General features: G+C 39.0%; 2 protein-coding genes across 5 annotated transcripts in view; both read right to left on the bottom strand.

The window, feature by feature from the left end:
* The window catches only part of cacna1ba (calcium channel, voltage-dependent, N type, alpha 1B subunit, a), a 95,935-nt gene extending 93,836 nt beyond the window's left edge, over positions 1 to 2,099 (bottom strand). The window contains exon 1 of the mRNA XM_052557319.1: positions 368 to 2,099. Coding sequence (XP_052413279.1) covers positions 368 to 630 — 263 coding nt within the window. The 5' untranslated portion in view covers positions 631 to 2,099. The remainder of the gene's footprint in view (positions 1 to 367) is intronic.
* Positions 2,100 to 2,907: 808 nt separating this feature from the next.
* ehmt1a (euchromatic histone-lysine N-methyltransferase 1a) lies at positions 2,908 to 14,042 on the bottom strand. 4 transcript variants are annotated; one of them, XM_052557207.1, is made up of 24 exons: positions 13,876 to 14,042; positions 13,139 to 13,205; positions 12,231 to 12,628; positions 11,767 to 11,866; positions 11,567 to 11,673; positions 11,236 to 11,464; positions 10,723 to 10,868; positions 10,337 to 10,480; positions 9,086 to 9,288; positions 8,877 to 8,969; positions 8,662 to 8,744; positions 8,475 to 8,581; positions 8,139 to 8,261; positions 7,869 to 7,970; positions 7,574 to 7,678; positions 7,322 to 7,476; positions 6,693 to 6,860; positions 5,440 to 5,584; positions 5,259 to 5,336; positions 4,928 to 5,043; positions 4,753 to 4,839; positions 4,098 to 4,176; positions 3,791 to 3,966; positions 2,908 to 3,658 (listed from the first exon to the last, which is right to left on the bottom strand). In XM_052557207.1, the coding sequence occupies exons 2-24, from the start codon at positions 13,155 to 13,157 to the stop codon at positions 3,457 to 3,459; spliced, it is 3,165 nt and encodes a 1,054-aa protein (XP_052413167.1). In that variant the 5' UTR covers positions 13,158 to 13,205; positions 13,876 to 14,042; the 3' UTR covers positions 2,908 to 3,456. The 4 variants fall into 4 exon arrangements, 3 of the variants coding, with proteins under 3 accessions (XP_052413167.1, XP_052413168.1, XP_052413169.1); XM_052557208.1 differs by lacking the exon at positions 13,139 to 13,205 and having other exon boundaries at positions 13,876 to 14,026; XM_052557209.1 differs by lacking the exon at positions 13,876 to 14,042 and having other exon boundaries at positions 13,081 to 13,205.
* Positions 14,043 to 14,098: the final 56 nt, after the last annotated feature.

Below are 14,098 nucleotides of genomic sequence, written 5' to 3'. Positions count from 1 at the left end.
TTCTAAGTTGCATTTTACATCACGAGACTTGCATTATATATATCACACCAAACAATTATGAATTGCATATCGCGTCCCAATTAGAAGCTTTTCCAGAGGCATTTCGTGAGCGCAAACCAATTGGACCGACCCCCCTTGTAATAATGTTTGCTCCATCAGCGAGACAACACCCTGCATGCTGCATGTCATTTCAATCCAATAAAAGACAATACAACCGACACGATATTAACTCAACTGCTCACTGTGTTGAATAAAACTTTTGCGACCTTAACTGCTGTTTTACTAAGACTGAACCAGAATTATTGTTGATTACAAAACTGGCATCTTTTGCCCTCTTACAAGTGCCTGTGATTTAAGTAAAGGATATGGCCACTCTGTTATTTTCTTTGCATATTTCCGAATGATATTATCTTCGCTGAAGATGAACAGGGACCGGTTGACTGTGAAACAGTTCTGTTTGATCGGTATCGGGTTGTATATGGCCATTGTCCGGGCTCTTTGGGCCATTGTTTGCTTATACACCCTCGGTCCGCCCGGGGGGCCTGGGAGCCGGCTGGCCCCTCTGCCTGGACCCGCTGGAGAGCCACCACCTCCATACCGGGTCGGGAGATCGTCTTCGAAACGAGCCATTCTAGAAACGCGCAGATTTGACTATAGACATCCAAATTCTCATCAGACAGAGAGTAAAGAAGAAGCATCACAACGCGCGATGTTGTCCCAGCCACGAGTTCTTCTCATCCGTGCAGGTCTGGCATCCACAAGAGCTTGTTCAGTCGCCACAAACACGCAGAGTTGCTTAAAGTATTCCAGCCATTCAGAGCACATCTAAACGCATCTCTGTTATGAACCGAACGCTAGTTAAAGTTTAGCGCTCCACGTTACACAATCCACCAAAAAAGCGAGCGCTCATATCCAGCAAGGACAATTTTCACGCCTCACTCGAAGGATTCAGATAATCAGCCATGTCATGAATTAAGTCCAGCCGCGAAGGTGCCTTTATAAACTGTGTTGCGACTGAATTGAGTCAAGCCCACAGATTGTACGATCCTGCTTCCTGCGCTGTTGCAGATGCTTGGATGTTTTCCTCCGATCTCGCCTGCGCTCTTCGATCTAACAGATGATAACGCGAGCGGTCCGTCGCCTTCGCGTGTATATGGTTGAAATGAAGACGCGCAAACGATATTAACAGCCTTTTTTCCACTAGACCGTAGCCTGGCGATGAAATTTTAACCAATTTCTGCAGCCGCTGCTTCTTCTAAATCAGATCACGTGACTGTGAGGCAGCCTGTCAGTGGCTCCACCTGTACCGCTACAGTATCCATGGCACTGGGGCAAGAGGGGAAAATACAGCATGTACCCTTCCAGACCCCAGCAGTGAATTAAACAGCTTCTCAAACCGTTTGGACCAGTACTTTAAAGCAAGTTAAGACGAATTGGGCACATCTGTGAGGGATGGGTGCGTCTGCACTTCCTACAAATGTAAACAAATCGTTGATTTAGAAAAGGGTGGAGAAAATCAGGACATTATCTCGTGACTGACGCCTTTCGGAGGGTGCTCGGTCTCTTTCACACTTACGTTAACCCTTCAACAGGGCTGTGCAGTTTGTCGTCCGAAAACCCGGAAGAAAATTAGCGTTTTTTGAGACATGGGATCCCTTGGGAATTTCTAATGGTTTTTTTTTTAAAGTAAATTAAGGTCGGTGTTTTACATTAGCCTTCTTGAAGACACTTTCACGTTTTGCTCTAGGCCTGCTACATACATTACGTAACATCTTTCTTGATCAATTAACTTCAGCAACTTATAATTTATGCTTTTAAAGGGTTTGAGGTTGATGATTGCATGTCATTTATTTGGTAGAACAAAACGTGAAGGTGTCTTCAAGTAATGTTAAGCACAGACAATACTTCGCTCAAAACAAATAGTGTGCTTTAGTGAAATTCAGAGTGTGCTTATGACTACAAATACTGACCTAATGACTGAACAGATATTGTTTTTGAGCGCATTATTTTGCCTGTTTTTAGTACAGAATATCCAATAAATACTAAACTCTGTAAATACTTCAAAAAAATACATAGAGAATATTAATATACTTTACGTGTATACATACACTGACGTTTTAGTAGCCTAGGTTTTCAATGCTTTGGAAAGAAGTCTCTTATGCTTAATTTACCTGATAAACAATGTTGCAAAATATTATTGCTATTTAAAATAATTGTTCTACATTTTAATGCATTTTCAAATGTAATTTAATCCTATGAACAGAAAGATGATTTTTTCAGAAATCACTCTAATTTACTCATTTGGTGCTCAGGAAACATTTCTTATTTTTTATCATTATCAATAATATTTTTGTTGTTGTTGCTGAAACCTTGTTCGATTCTTCATGTTACTTGGATTTTTTTTTCAGAATTATTTGATTAACAGAAAGTTCAAAATACCTTATATATGTTCATTCTTTTAAACTTTCTATTAATCAAATAATTCTGAAAAAAAAAGTAAACATATATATATATATATATATATATATATATATATATATATATACATACACACACACACACACACACACATACACACACAGTGTGGGTAAAATTATAAAGTAATGCACTCAATCTGAACATCTGTTCAGTCTTTACATCAATATATTACATCAATATTTGTAGTCGTAAACACTGAATTTCACTGAAGCATGGTTTTGAGACAGGTATAATTATATATATATATATATATATATATATATATATATATATATATATATATATATATATATATATATATATATATATATATATAAACTAATTGATATAGTGCTTCAATGAAATTCTGAGTATGTTCATGACTTGTCCAGCATGACAGAAAGACTGATAGGCTACAGCTACATTACAGATAATCAAATTAATAATAAAAACAATCACTAAAAGCTTTATTTTCCAGAGGCATGATATTTAAAATTCTGTAACCATTTCCTAGTGAAATTTCAATGCATGAAAAAACTGATTAGAAAACAGCCCTGATCTTTGCTCCTGAGGACATGGAGTAAAAAAAAGCCAGCAGAGCTTGTCCTTCTGTTCTACTACTACTTTCTTTTTTGCTTATTACAATCAACTAAAAACCCTGTTTTTTATACCAAGTATATAATAGTTGATGCTTAAAAATGTATAAAAGTTTAATATGCTAGTGCCTATATCTCATACAATTATAGAGCCTCGCCATCATCCTAAGATAAAAACTTTGTGAGACATGCATTCAGATTAAAAAAAAAAGGCCCAAAACACCTTTGATTAAAAGTATTATTACAAACGCCATCAACAGCATGTTGATAATAATAAATGATCTGTGTATCTCTGCATAAATTGTCCTTCCTTGGAGCTGAGATTCAGCAAATGATGCTTTGCACTCCTAACCATATTTATACGTAAAAGGTCTCCGCATATCTTGTTGTACGTGTGCAGGACTCAGGGTTGAGTTATTGCTATAGCTGTGTTAGCTGACTGGATGTGCTCCACCTGAGCAACGGTCTGATCACCGAGCGCTTGCACTGAGCTGTCTGCATGGTTCTGGCCTGGAACAGTCTCAGAGTATCTACATCTTGAAGAGCCACACTGACAACGGAAGTACTTTTTCTTGATTTGCCAGTAGGGATCACCATAGTCAAACCTGATGGAAGAGAAAAGAAAATGAGTTTTAATTCAAGCAACCTGGGGAATTACTTTGATTGCAAATGTGTCAATATAAATGTGTGGATAAATGTAACAAACAATGAGGGGGAAAATAATCATGAAGGTTTACCCAAGCTCGTCTCCAGCTTGAATAGCCTTGCTTGCATAGAGTGCAATTCGAGGAAAGCGCATGTCCTGGTGTTTGGTGAACACCCGCACCGGGAATAGATTGGGTTCACAAAGGTGATTCATAAACCTACTAACATTACCATAAAACTGGGCATCAATGCAGTAGACCTCTCCAGCCTAAAAACAAAATCACCATTAAATACACTATCCAAATGAACTGTGCGTGAGCTCCTTTCACATTTTAATATACGTTAGCGCCCCCTGAAGGTGACATTTTTGCACAATTTTAGACAAACCTCTAAACTTGCCTTATTGTCTAGGTTAAACATGTACGAGTCATTTTCCCGAACATTAGCTTCCCCATCTGAAATGATTTCACCTGCAAACCTGCACACAGAGAAAAATCCTCAGGGCACAAGTATTGGACCGAAACTGCATGAGATTAATCACGCCTGAATAATTGATAATTCCCCTAATGGCTTTCATTTTCGTAGCACATTTGGCATTAAATTAATATCCTTGACACTGGAGTCAGTAGGAGAGTTCTTTAGAATGCAGGCATAGCTTCCTTAATATGCTGCATGTAATTTTGTAATGTTCAAATAATTCAACACCAGGTTAACTATAATAATAAACATTTAAAATGGGCCTTAGCAAACTAGCAAAGTAAGCCTCAAGATAACAAAATTATATATAAATCAATTGATGTATATATTCTAATAAAGTAATATCATAATGTGTATATAAACTTAATATTAATATGTATTATTTTTTTCTTTAAAGAACCAGGATTCCTACTGCCCTGGATTTCGACAACTGGATTGTTTAAAAAAACAAAATAAACAAAATTAAATAAACAACTGGGAAAAGTTATATAGCCTTTGAATACTGTCGTGGATCTGTGTTCATTTCTGTGTAGGTTTATTAATGCGTAAAGCAACTGATGTAAAGAGAGGGTCATACTCGCATACAAAAGTTCCCTCAGGAATATCCTGCAGTGCTCTGACCCCCCAGCCCATCTTCTCAGTCCTAAACACCTGCAGTCTGATCCTAAAGACCAGAAAAATGTAAGTACATAAATTAGGAGTTTACAACCTATTTAGGGAATATGCAAGAATACATCTATTTGTTACATTACCGAAGGCCATTCTGTATCACTCTATTTCGGCACGTTCTCCAACAGGAACAGGCATGGTTACACTCAAACAGGAAGGGTGGATCATCCCTGCAGAACTCTTTCAACAAGCGGCCATCCTGGGCACCAGGAAATGATAAATGCTAATAATTTTAGGCATTACACAAATCCCCCTCTAATCATATGGTCATACACAGCACAAACATGATTGGTGACTATTAATATGTTGTGAAACAGCTGCTAAAGAGCTGGGATTGGCAACATTTATTGTTTATGTCACTCTATCATTACCATGTCATTTAAAATGAATAATTTAGCACTAGCAGCATCTTACCTTGTCATACCAACAGCGCATGCTGAGCTGGCCACAGATACAGCTGCTTGATGCACAGTCATCTTTACAACTGCAGTGCTATTCCAGTGAGAGATCGAGAGAGAGACGAGCATTTCATAAAGCTGTAATAACAGCATTAACCTTGTTACGGCTTTTGACACTACGACTCTCAGCCTCTTACCTGTAAGTGTGTTATGTTCTCGTCTATATTCACTTGAGAGGTAAAGCAGTTCTCTGGAATGTATTTGAAGTTGCTGGGACAGGGCTCATGGTCCATCCCATTCACACATGGCACAGGGACATCCTCATAGCCTCGGGACACGTCTCTGGAACACAAGGACAACAGACCCACAATCACATCAAATATTTACCCACATGTGCCAAACATTCAATATATTTTAAGGCCATTCTAAGTGGCGCATGTGTAACCCCTCTCACCCGGGTCCTCTCTGATACTCCTCGCACTCGAACCCGGGTCTTCCGGCATGGGAGGCGGACGCACTAACAAGGAGGCTAAATGGCTACAGCCACTAGCGTCTGTCGCTAGTGCGTCTCTTGAGATCGGGGAGTGAGGTTTACCTGCACAGCACTACTCGCTGGCCTCCGTTACACTCACCCCCCTAAACCTCACTCCCATCCGGGTCACGGCACCAATGTAACCCCTCTCACCCGGGTCCTCTCTGACGCTCCGAGCGGGGCTCGAACCCGGGTCTTCCGGCATGGGAGGCGGACGCACTAACAAGGAGGCTAAATGGCTACAGCCACTAGCATCTGTCGGTTTACCAGCACAGCACTACTCGCTGGCCTCCGTTACACATGGGCACGCAAAACTAAACAGAACGAAGACTCAGAAATGTGTGGATGCTTTAGATTTCTTGAAGTCAAGCTAAACGAATGGATTATTGATTCAGCTGTAGCCAGTTTTGACTGGTTTTCAGTATGGACCCGAGACTGCAAAGATCTTGTTTGAAAAGATGTAGTACTGATTCATTCAAGATAAATACTGCATTACAGTACAGTACATGGACTTGAGATTCAGAGCAGTTTCAAAAGAGAGTAGCAAATTCTAGCTTACAAACCATACAGAAGCCACAAATTATTTTTCTCACAGTGCAACATTTTGTGTATTATCAATATTACAAATAATAATTAGTTAGCGTTTAACAACATACTGGTCTTCCACTTTTTTACCATTAATTGTGATAATACAGTAAGATATCATTATGCACAAGGAGCCTCAAAACTGAGATCTAAGCTCACCATCATCAAGTCTGTTTGCGATTACATAAAGGGACAGAAAAAAACCAAACTAAACCCCTAAGAACTGTAGAAGCATCTCCAAGATGCTTGGAAAAAGAATAAAATATGTAACAATACTGTCTGTGATCTTACCCTGCAAAACAGAAAGATTTCAGCATAGTGCTTTTGCATTACCTGCAGAGGAGTCTTTCTCTTAAGCTGTCTCTGCCTCTCCTAGCGTCTGTCAGCTTCTTATTGGTGTTGAGGATAGTCCACATCTTGGAATTTATACTACAGCACTCCAAAGGAGTCTCACCGTCCTTGTTTTTCAGATTTACATCTGCTCCTCGAGACAGAAACAGCCTAGAGACAAAACTTAAGATTAATCTTTTTGCAACTTACAGTTTCAGCCACAAAACCTTTGAATTTTAATTCTCTATAGTTAACCCTCCACAACTCACACTGATATTTTCCCATCTCTAAGAAGCTGCTTTAACACAATCTATATTTTATAAAATGCTATAGAAATAAAGGTGACTAGAAAAATTTAATGTAGACACTATAATGCTCAATATGGCGGTCAGTACATTTTGGAGATTTTTGTCATCCAATTTATTTGAAAGTCATTCACTGAAGCAGATTTGAGCTGTACTTGAATGTCTTTTGCCTGCGGAGAAAACCAGTTTGTTACCCAGATGGCCTCAAGTGAACTGACAGCCCCTAAAGGGACCTTGGGACAACATGAATAGTTCCTTTATATTTCAGTGCTCTTAAAGGGTCTTGCTCCCAGTTACCTAGGTATACTCTTTTTGTTCTACACTTACATTACACAGTCCAGCTGGTTCTGTCTGACAGCAATGTGAAGCGGTGAGTCTCCATGGATGTTCACAGCATGTAGGTCAGATCTCTTGTCAAGCAACAGCTGAGCGATCTCATCACAGCCAGAGAATGCTGCCCAGTGGAGGCAGACATTCTCCTCCTAGATATCACATCAGACCCCAACTAAAAAATTAATCTCGTATCTATCATACATAAGCACTCACTACTACTGTGAGTGAGATGAAACACTCACATACCTTATCTCTTATTTGGACATCAGCTCCTGCTGAGATCAGCATCTTCACCTGCTCTAGATTCATGTTCTCAGTTGCCCAGGTAAGAGGAGCCCAACCGCCATCATCCTGACCAAAAGAAGACGACCTATAATCTTCTATTATTAAGCACTCCAGTATCTAAGAATGTGTTTTTGCTGTCAAAAACTCCTTACAACATCCTCACAAAAGTCAAATTAAAATGTAATTTAAGGGTAAATAAATATGGCATGTGCACAAAAATTTATATTCTATATAACAAACTCATGCACATGGTTACCTTACAGTTGACGTCTGTGGATGGCATGGAAACAAGAAACTGCAGCACACCTGTGTGTCCTCTTCTGGCTGCCAAGTGAAGACATGTAGAGCCTCTCATATCCTGTGAAGGCGGCATAAATCACTAGATTTTAATCATGCAAATACATTGCATTCCGAACACATGGCATACAGCAGCTTAGCAAATTCAATACCTCATTAACTCAATGAGATAAATGCATAACATTTTGTATTTCACAGTTGACTGACAGATGAAGGCTGGCTATCGTACCTTATGCCCAGTAGAAGCACCAGCTTTCAGTAAGTATTTCACTGTTTCTAGATGATTGTTCTCACAGGCATACATCAGAGGAGTCCTCTGGTCCGCATCACACATGTCCAGGTTTGCACCAGCCTATAGAGATAAAGAAAACATTTCTATTACTAATTACTCTATTCAAATGTTTTTTATAAATAAAATAAGAGAAAATAAGTTTCTTGAGCACCAAATCAACTAATCAGAATGGTTTCATAAACGTACAGACCTTAAGATTTCTGAATGGTAGTGTATATTAAGAAACATAGATCATTTCTGAATGTGAATGTGTGCTATTAGTGTAAGCAGTACCTGCACTAATATATGGCAGATCTCTTTATGTCCCTCCTCAGCAGCACAATGCAAGGAAGTCTTCCTCTTCTCACTGTCCATCCGCAAATTTGGGTCCACACCTTCCACTGATTACCATCAAGAGAATAACAGTTATTAATCACAAATAATCTAGTACATCATGCATATATCTTGAGAAAAATCCTACCCAGCAAATGCAGGATCCTCTGGAGCTCTCCTCTCTTTGCAGAGAAGTAAAGCTGCTTTGGGGGCAGCTTGAATTTCTTATACCTTGAAAAATATGCAATGCCTGTTTTAAACCATAGGCAACAAAGCAAATCTACAAATGGTGAAAAATCAAAAACTATAATACATTTATTTAATGATATAGGATTTTTACAGGACCAGGACACAGATCCTTACTTCCCATCCTCGAGTGCATTTAAAACACTTTCCAGTGATTCTTTAGCAGGATCTATCACTCCACCAACAGTTACAGAGTCCAATTTAGCCCTGCTGTAAGACACAATAATAAAAGATATATTACAACGTAACCAGTGTGAGCAAACAGATCATTATATAAGATACAGAGAAATATTTTCAAACACCGGGATGACCTGATTTAAACTTACTCCATTAAGGCGGTGTCTCTTTTGTGTGCGGGCACAGCGGCTGTTGGCACTGCACAGTCAGGTTTGGGGATCGAGACCTCCTTAGCATGACTAGCCTCCTCGCCGCAGTGAGGGCAGTAGACCTGACCTCTGATCAGAGAGGCACAGCTCCGGTGAAAGCGGTGAGAGATGTTCCCATCTGGCTGACATTCCATAAACGTCCCCTGGATTAGACAGATCGCTATAATATTAATTTAGTCATTTCAGTGTATCAGGGTTTATCTCCCAAGTTGAACTATTAAAGGTGCAACTTTTTGTAATTAAAAAACGGTAGATGCTAAAGAAATTAATAGCACTTAAAATGTTTCAAATCAAGCACACTCACACTCACACCTGTTGAATTCTACATGGACATCACAAACACTTATTAATCATGGCTGGCTGCTAATAGCTGATAAAATATATTAACAGCACATTTCTACAATGAACAGTATTTATTTGCTAAAAACAAAAATGAATAACGAATGTGTATACATTGTTAATTTTGGGATACTCTGGGAAAGCTCTTAATTCATTGCCACAGGAAATAAATTACATTTTAAAATATGTTATTATCTTATGACGGTTATAATAATAATATTTCACAATATAACTGTTTAACTGTATTTTTAGGCTACGTTTACAAAGCGTTGTAGTCAAAAATGGAAAAGTTTTCCCTTGCATTTTTAAAATTTCCACATATACACGACAAAGTCTTCAAAACGTTTCGCGTTTACTCAATTCTTCAAAAATGGCCAAAAACGCTGTATTACATACACCAGGCCAGTAGTTGGTGCTGTCACCTTGTTAGTAAACAGTACCTTAAGGGAAGCGATGATTATATGGATATGACTCTGCTGTTGGTTGTAATATTGGTGAAGTAAAACCCCACTTTACAGAAGAAGCGTTAGCAAACTCTTGAGCTGCAACAGTACCATGTACTGTTGCCTTTAAAATTGACACGTACTGCACATGTTGTCACCGTTTTCAAAGATTTCCATATTGGGTGTTTACACAGAAACAATAATGGTGCCTTTTTCAAAAATTTAAACCCATTTTCAAAAACATGCGTTTTCAATAACCAAAACACTGTTGTCGTGTACACAAACAGTCAAAACTTGTAAAAAGTTTCTAGTTATTGGCTGAAAACATTGTTGTTTAAATGGCCCCTTAATCAAATAAATTCAGGTTTAAAAAAAAACAATTCTGAAAGCTAGTGTATGATTAACTTACAGCCCTGCAGAAGAAACCACAGCCTGGGCAGCTCTGGTGTTTCACCATGCCTGCACGATGATCCTCGCACAACACCAGCAAAGGAATCCTCATAGAGGGACGCATCATTTCCTGCTTCAGAATCACCTTCCGACATAAACTCAACTAGAGAGAGAGGAAAAAAAAAATCTAATTCACTCAAAAACAATTTCTTTAATACTTTCTTGAAATGGATTCCAATATTTACTAATCAAACACATTAGTATAATGCTATCATACATAAAACAATATATATACTACAGTTACTGTGGAAATGTAACTGTAACTGGTGCAGTGGTGTGATGTACTTGATTTCATTCTGTTATCCTTTCACAGACAGATGTTTTGAAACATGGCACATGTTCTACCTTTCCATCAACACTCTCTACAGCCATGCACTTCCCCTCAGCAAGAGTTACTACATCCTGGTTCTTCGGAGCCTCCATGCGGCAGCTACACAGTGGAGGTTCCAACGTGTCATCAGCCTCCATGTTCTCTTTATCCTCCGGCAAACCTGATAAACACAAACACAAAGTCCACTTTAGGTACTTGAGGGTTACAGTTTCAGCCCTTTGATACTAGACTATCCTAGGCTACTAAACCCTTCCTGATCTGACATTTCTTTTCTTTCTTTTTTATTATGGTGTATAAAATCAAGCCAATATGCAACAAAAAGTTGTTTATTTTTACCAAGGGGCTGTTTGTTGCCATGTGGTTTTATTGTCTTACAAAGTCTAAAAACCTGCCTCTGCTCATTCTGAGATCGACCTATTTTATGAAAACAAACAGATAGAAAGTATACACATTTCATGAGGTGGCAGTATGAAATACATAAGAAGTGGACTTCAATTCTATTGTCTTCAGGTGCAGATAATATCGACCTGTGGGGACTGCCGTGAACATGCTTTCATGAGCCAGAGCATGCAGAGGCAGCTCGGTGTATTCTTCAGCGTGGTCTTGTGGAAGGTCTTCTGGTTCCTTGTTCTTATGCGCTTCTGCAGTTTCACTCTCAGCCGCTGAAACCTGCTTCTCTGGTTTCTCAGAACTATTTTTGAATGCCTCTTCAATGGACATCTGCCCACCTTTGAAGCCAGCTGTACGTGAATTCTTCTGGAGGTTTGGAAACAAAGATCTTGAATGTTCAAGATTTGGCCAAGATGAATAACTTCATTTCACACACGTGGTAGTCGTCGAATGTGTAAGATACCAGACCTGCTCAGATGAAGAGGTAAACGAGACATTCGGTTTCTTGGACACTTTTGGTTTCTTTTTGGGAACAAAATTATATAAGCCCATTTTTCTTTTCTTCTTCTTGGAGGCTGCAGAAGAATACAAACAGAGGAGCATACAATTGGTTTTACTATCTTGTGTTCAAAGAGAGCAACTAAGTTTTTTAGCTAAAAAATTCCCACCTGTTTGTGTTGAGTCTTTGAGTTCCTGAGGTAAACGGAGATGCTGTGTTGGCGAGGACTCCGTGTCTCTCTCAAACACACTCTTCTCTCTGTTCATTGTCTATGTTGTTGCATAAATGAAAATAGACATATATAAGTCTTTTTTACAATTTTACAATTTACTGATTTTGCTGTATTTGGTGCGCATAAGAATAAATAAAAATGTACTGTCACTGAGTTCTTATTGAACGGAACTGCATACGGTACTTAAGAAATATAATTTATGGAAGTCCCAATCATAAAACTGTTTTGTCACAGGCTCTTTGAATTTGATTATGTATCAGTATAAATATCTAACCACGTTCAGAAATGTCTGTTTGTCCCCTTAACGCACACATATTAGGTTATCATCAAAAGCCATGCCTTCCACATTTTCCTGACTCATTAATATGAACTAGACAGTACATAAGCAAGCAGCAGGCTACCTTCAGAGCAGATGGAGCTGGTGCTGGTCTAACCATGGTTTTCCATGCCAAACGTGGCGGAGCAGGATTCACAGCTTTTAACTCCTCCGGCCCTCTCTGGGCATCCCCTTCCTGTCTGGCTGCAGGTGAGGACAAAGTGGGGATGCTCTTGGCAGCATTACCAGACTCAGAACTCTGTGTTTCTGAAGCATCTTGTTTATCTTGCTGGATAGAGCCATGATTTCCTGAGATGATGTTTTCAGCTGGCAGCTTGAGGGATGTCTGGCCAGGGAGTAACAGAAAGCCAGTCCCTGTGCTCTTCGTGCTGGCTAGATCACTCTGTTTAACAGCTTTTGGAGCAGCACCAAGGGATTTTGTCTTCCTGCCTCTTTTCGGTGGGTCCGCAGGGCTGTCCATACCTACAACCACAACATGATAAATTATGTCACCATATACCACAAAACCAGTCATAAGTAGCATGGGTATATTTGTAGTAATAGCCAACAATGCACTGTATGGGTCAAAATTATCAATTTGTTCATGCCAAAAATCATTACCATATTAAGTACAGAAAAAATAGTACTATAATAATAGTAATAGAAAAATGTGCAATATGCATTGCTTAAAACTTAATTAGGACAACTTTAAAGCTGTTTTTCACCGTCAGATTCCAGATTTTCAAATAGTTGCATCTTAGACCAAACCATACACCAATGGAAAGCTTATTCATTCAAATTTCAGATGATATATCAAAAAATTTACCCTTGTGACTGGTTTTGTGCTCCAGGATCACATATAAAAAACACACTAAGGTATGTAAACAATGTGCATTTCACACCTGACACATGAATCAAATCTGAAAAAAGAGTACCAGATGCTTTTGTGGAATGGGATGCATTAACCGGCCTGAACTTGCATTATGAAATCACCTTTTTTGGACTTGGCCATGGCAGGGGGAACCTGGAGCAATCCAAGAAGACCTCCAAGTTCCTTCCTCTGTGAGAATTTACAGTGTTATAATAGGATCATACTAACATGTTTTAGAATAATCAGATATTTAATGTAAAAAATAAATGTGCGACTAAATAATATATAAAAATCGTCATAATGTAAATTATATTGCATGAATGGTTATTTCTTATGTAAAATTAGAAGGGGAAAAAAGATAATTTAAACGATTCTACATGTGTTCCGATCTTTTTATAAATGTAAAACTGGTATTAATGTGAGGGGAAATAATTTATCAACCGTGCTCTAAAGGGCTGTTTCAAAATCTTGTAAACTGCCTACTTAGAAGATTTTTGCCATCAAATGCTCTCTGGCTGGCTGGGCATCACACTAGATTTAGACACAGCCAAATAATCTGTCTCTTCGGCCGTCAAAAACGCTCACTTTTACTTTCTTTGCATTGCTGAAAAGGCATGACAGCCTTATTAAACTCGTGATTTCCTGTGTCCTATTAACTGAGGAATATAACAGCATTTGTTATTGTTTATGTCGAATGCAGCGCTCACTGTGGGCGGATTTACAATGAACAACATGAAACAATGTAGCTAACGGCGTGACACCAGCGACACCACAACAAATCTAGACGGAGCATGAAACTATAGACTACCTTCGGCGTGGGGCATTTATCCACAAAAGTGACTGCTTTGCACAAACTTACCCGTTAACTTATGATGGTCTGCATTTTTTGTAAAATAACTCAGCTCATTCCGAAAGTTTAGACGCTTGGCTTGGCTTGGCTTGTCTTCCTCTCTGCAGAGCACTTCCCTGCTACATGCACCCTGCGACTGTCATGTGACCATACAGCGCCCTCTACTGGTAAGGGGGCGTTTACAGTCTGGCTTCTTCTTCTTCTTCTTCTTTCGTTTTATTGGCAACCGCAC

The sequence above is a fragment of the Carassius gibelio genome, chromosome B5, assembly GCF_023724105.1.
Source record: "Carassius gibelio isolate Cgi1373 ecotype wild population from Czech Republic chromosome B5, carGib1.2-hapl.c, whole genome shotgun sequence".
NCBI lineage: Eukaryota > Metazoa > Chordata > Actinopteri > Cypriniformes > Cyprinidae > Carassius > Carassius gibelio.
This window is presented reverse-complemented; position numbering and strand designations above follow the sequence as displayed.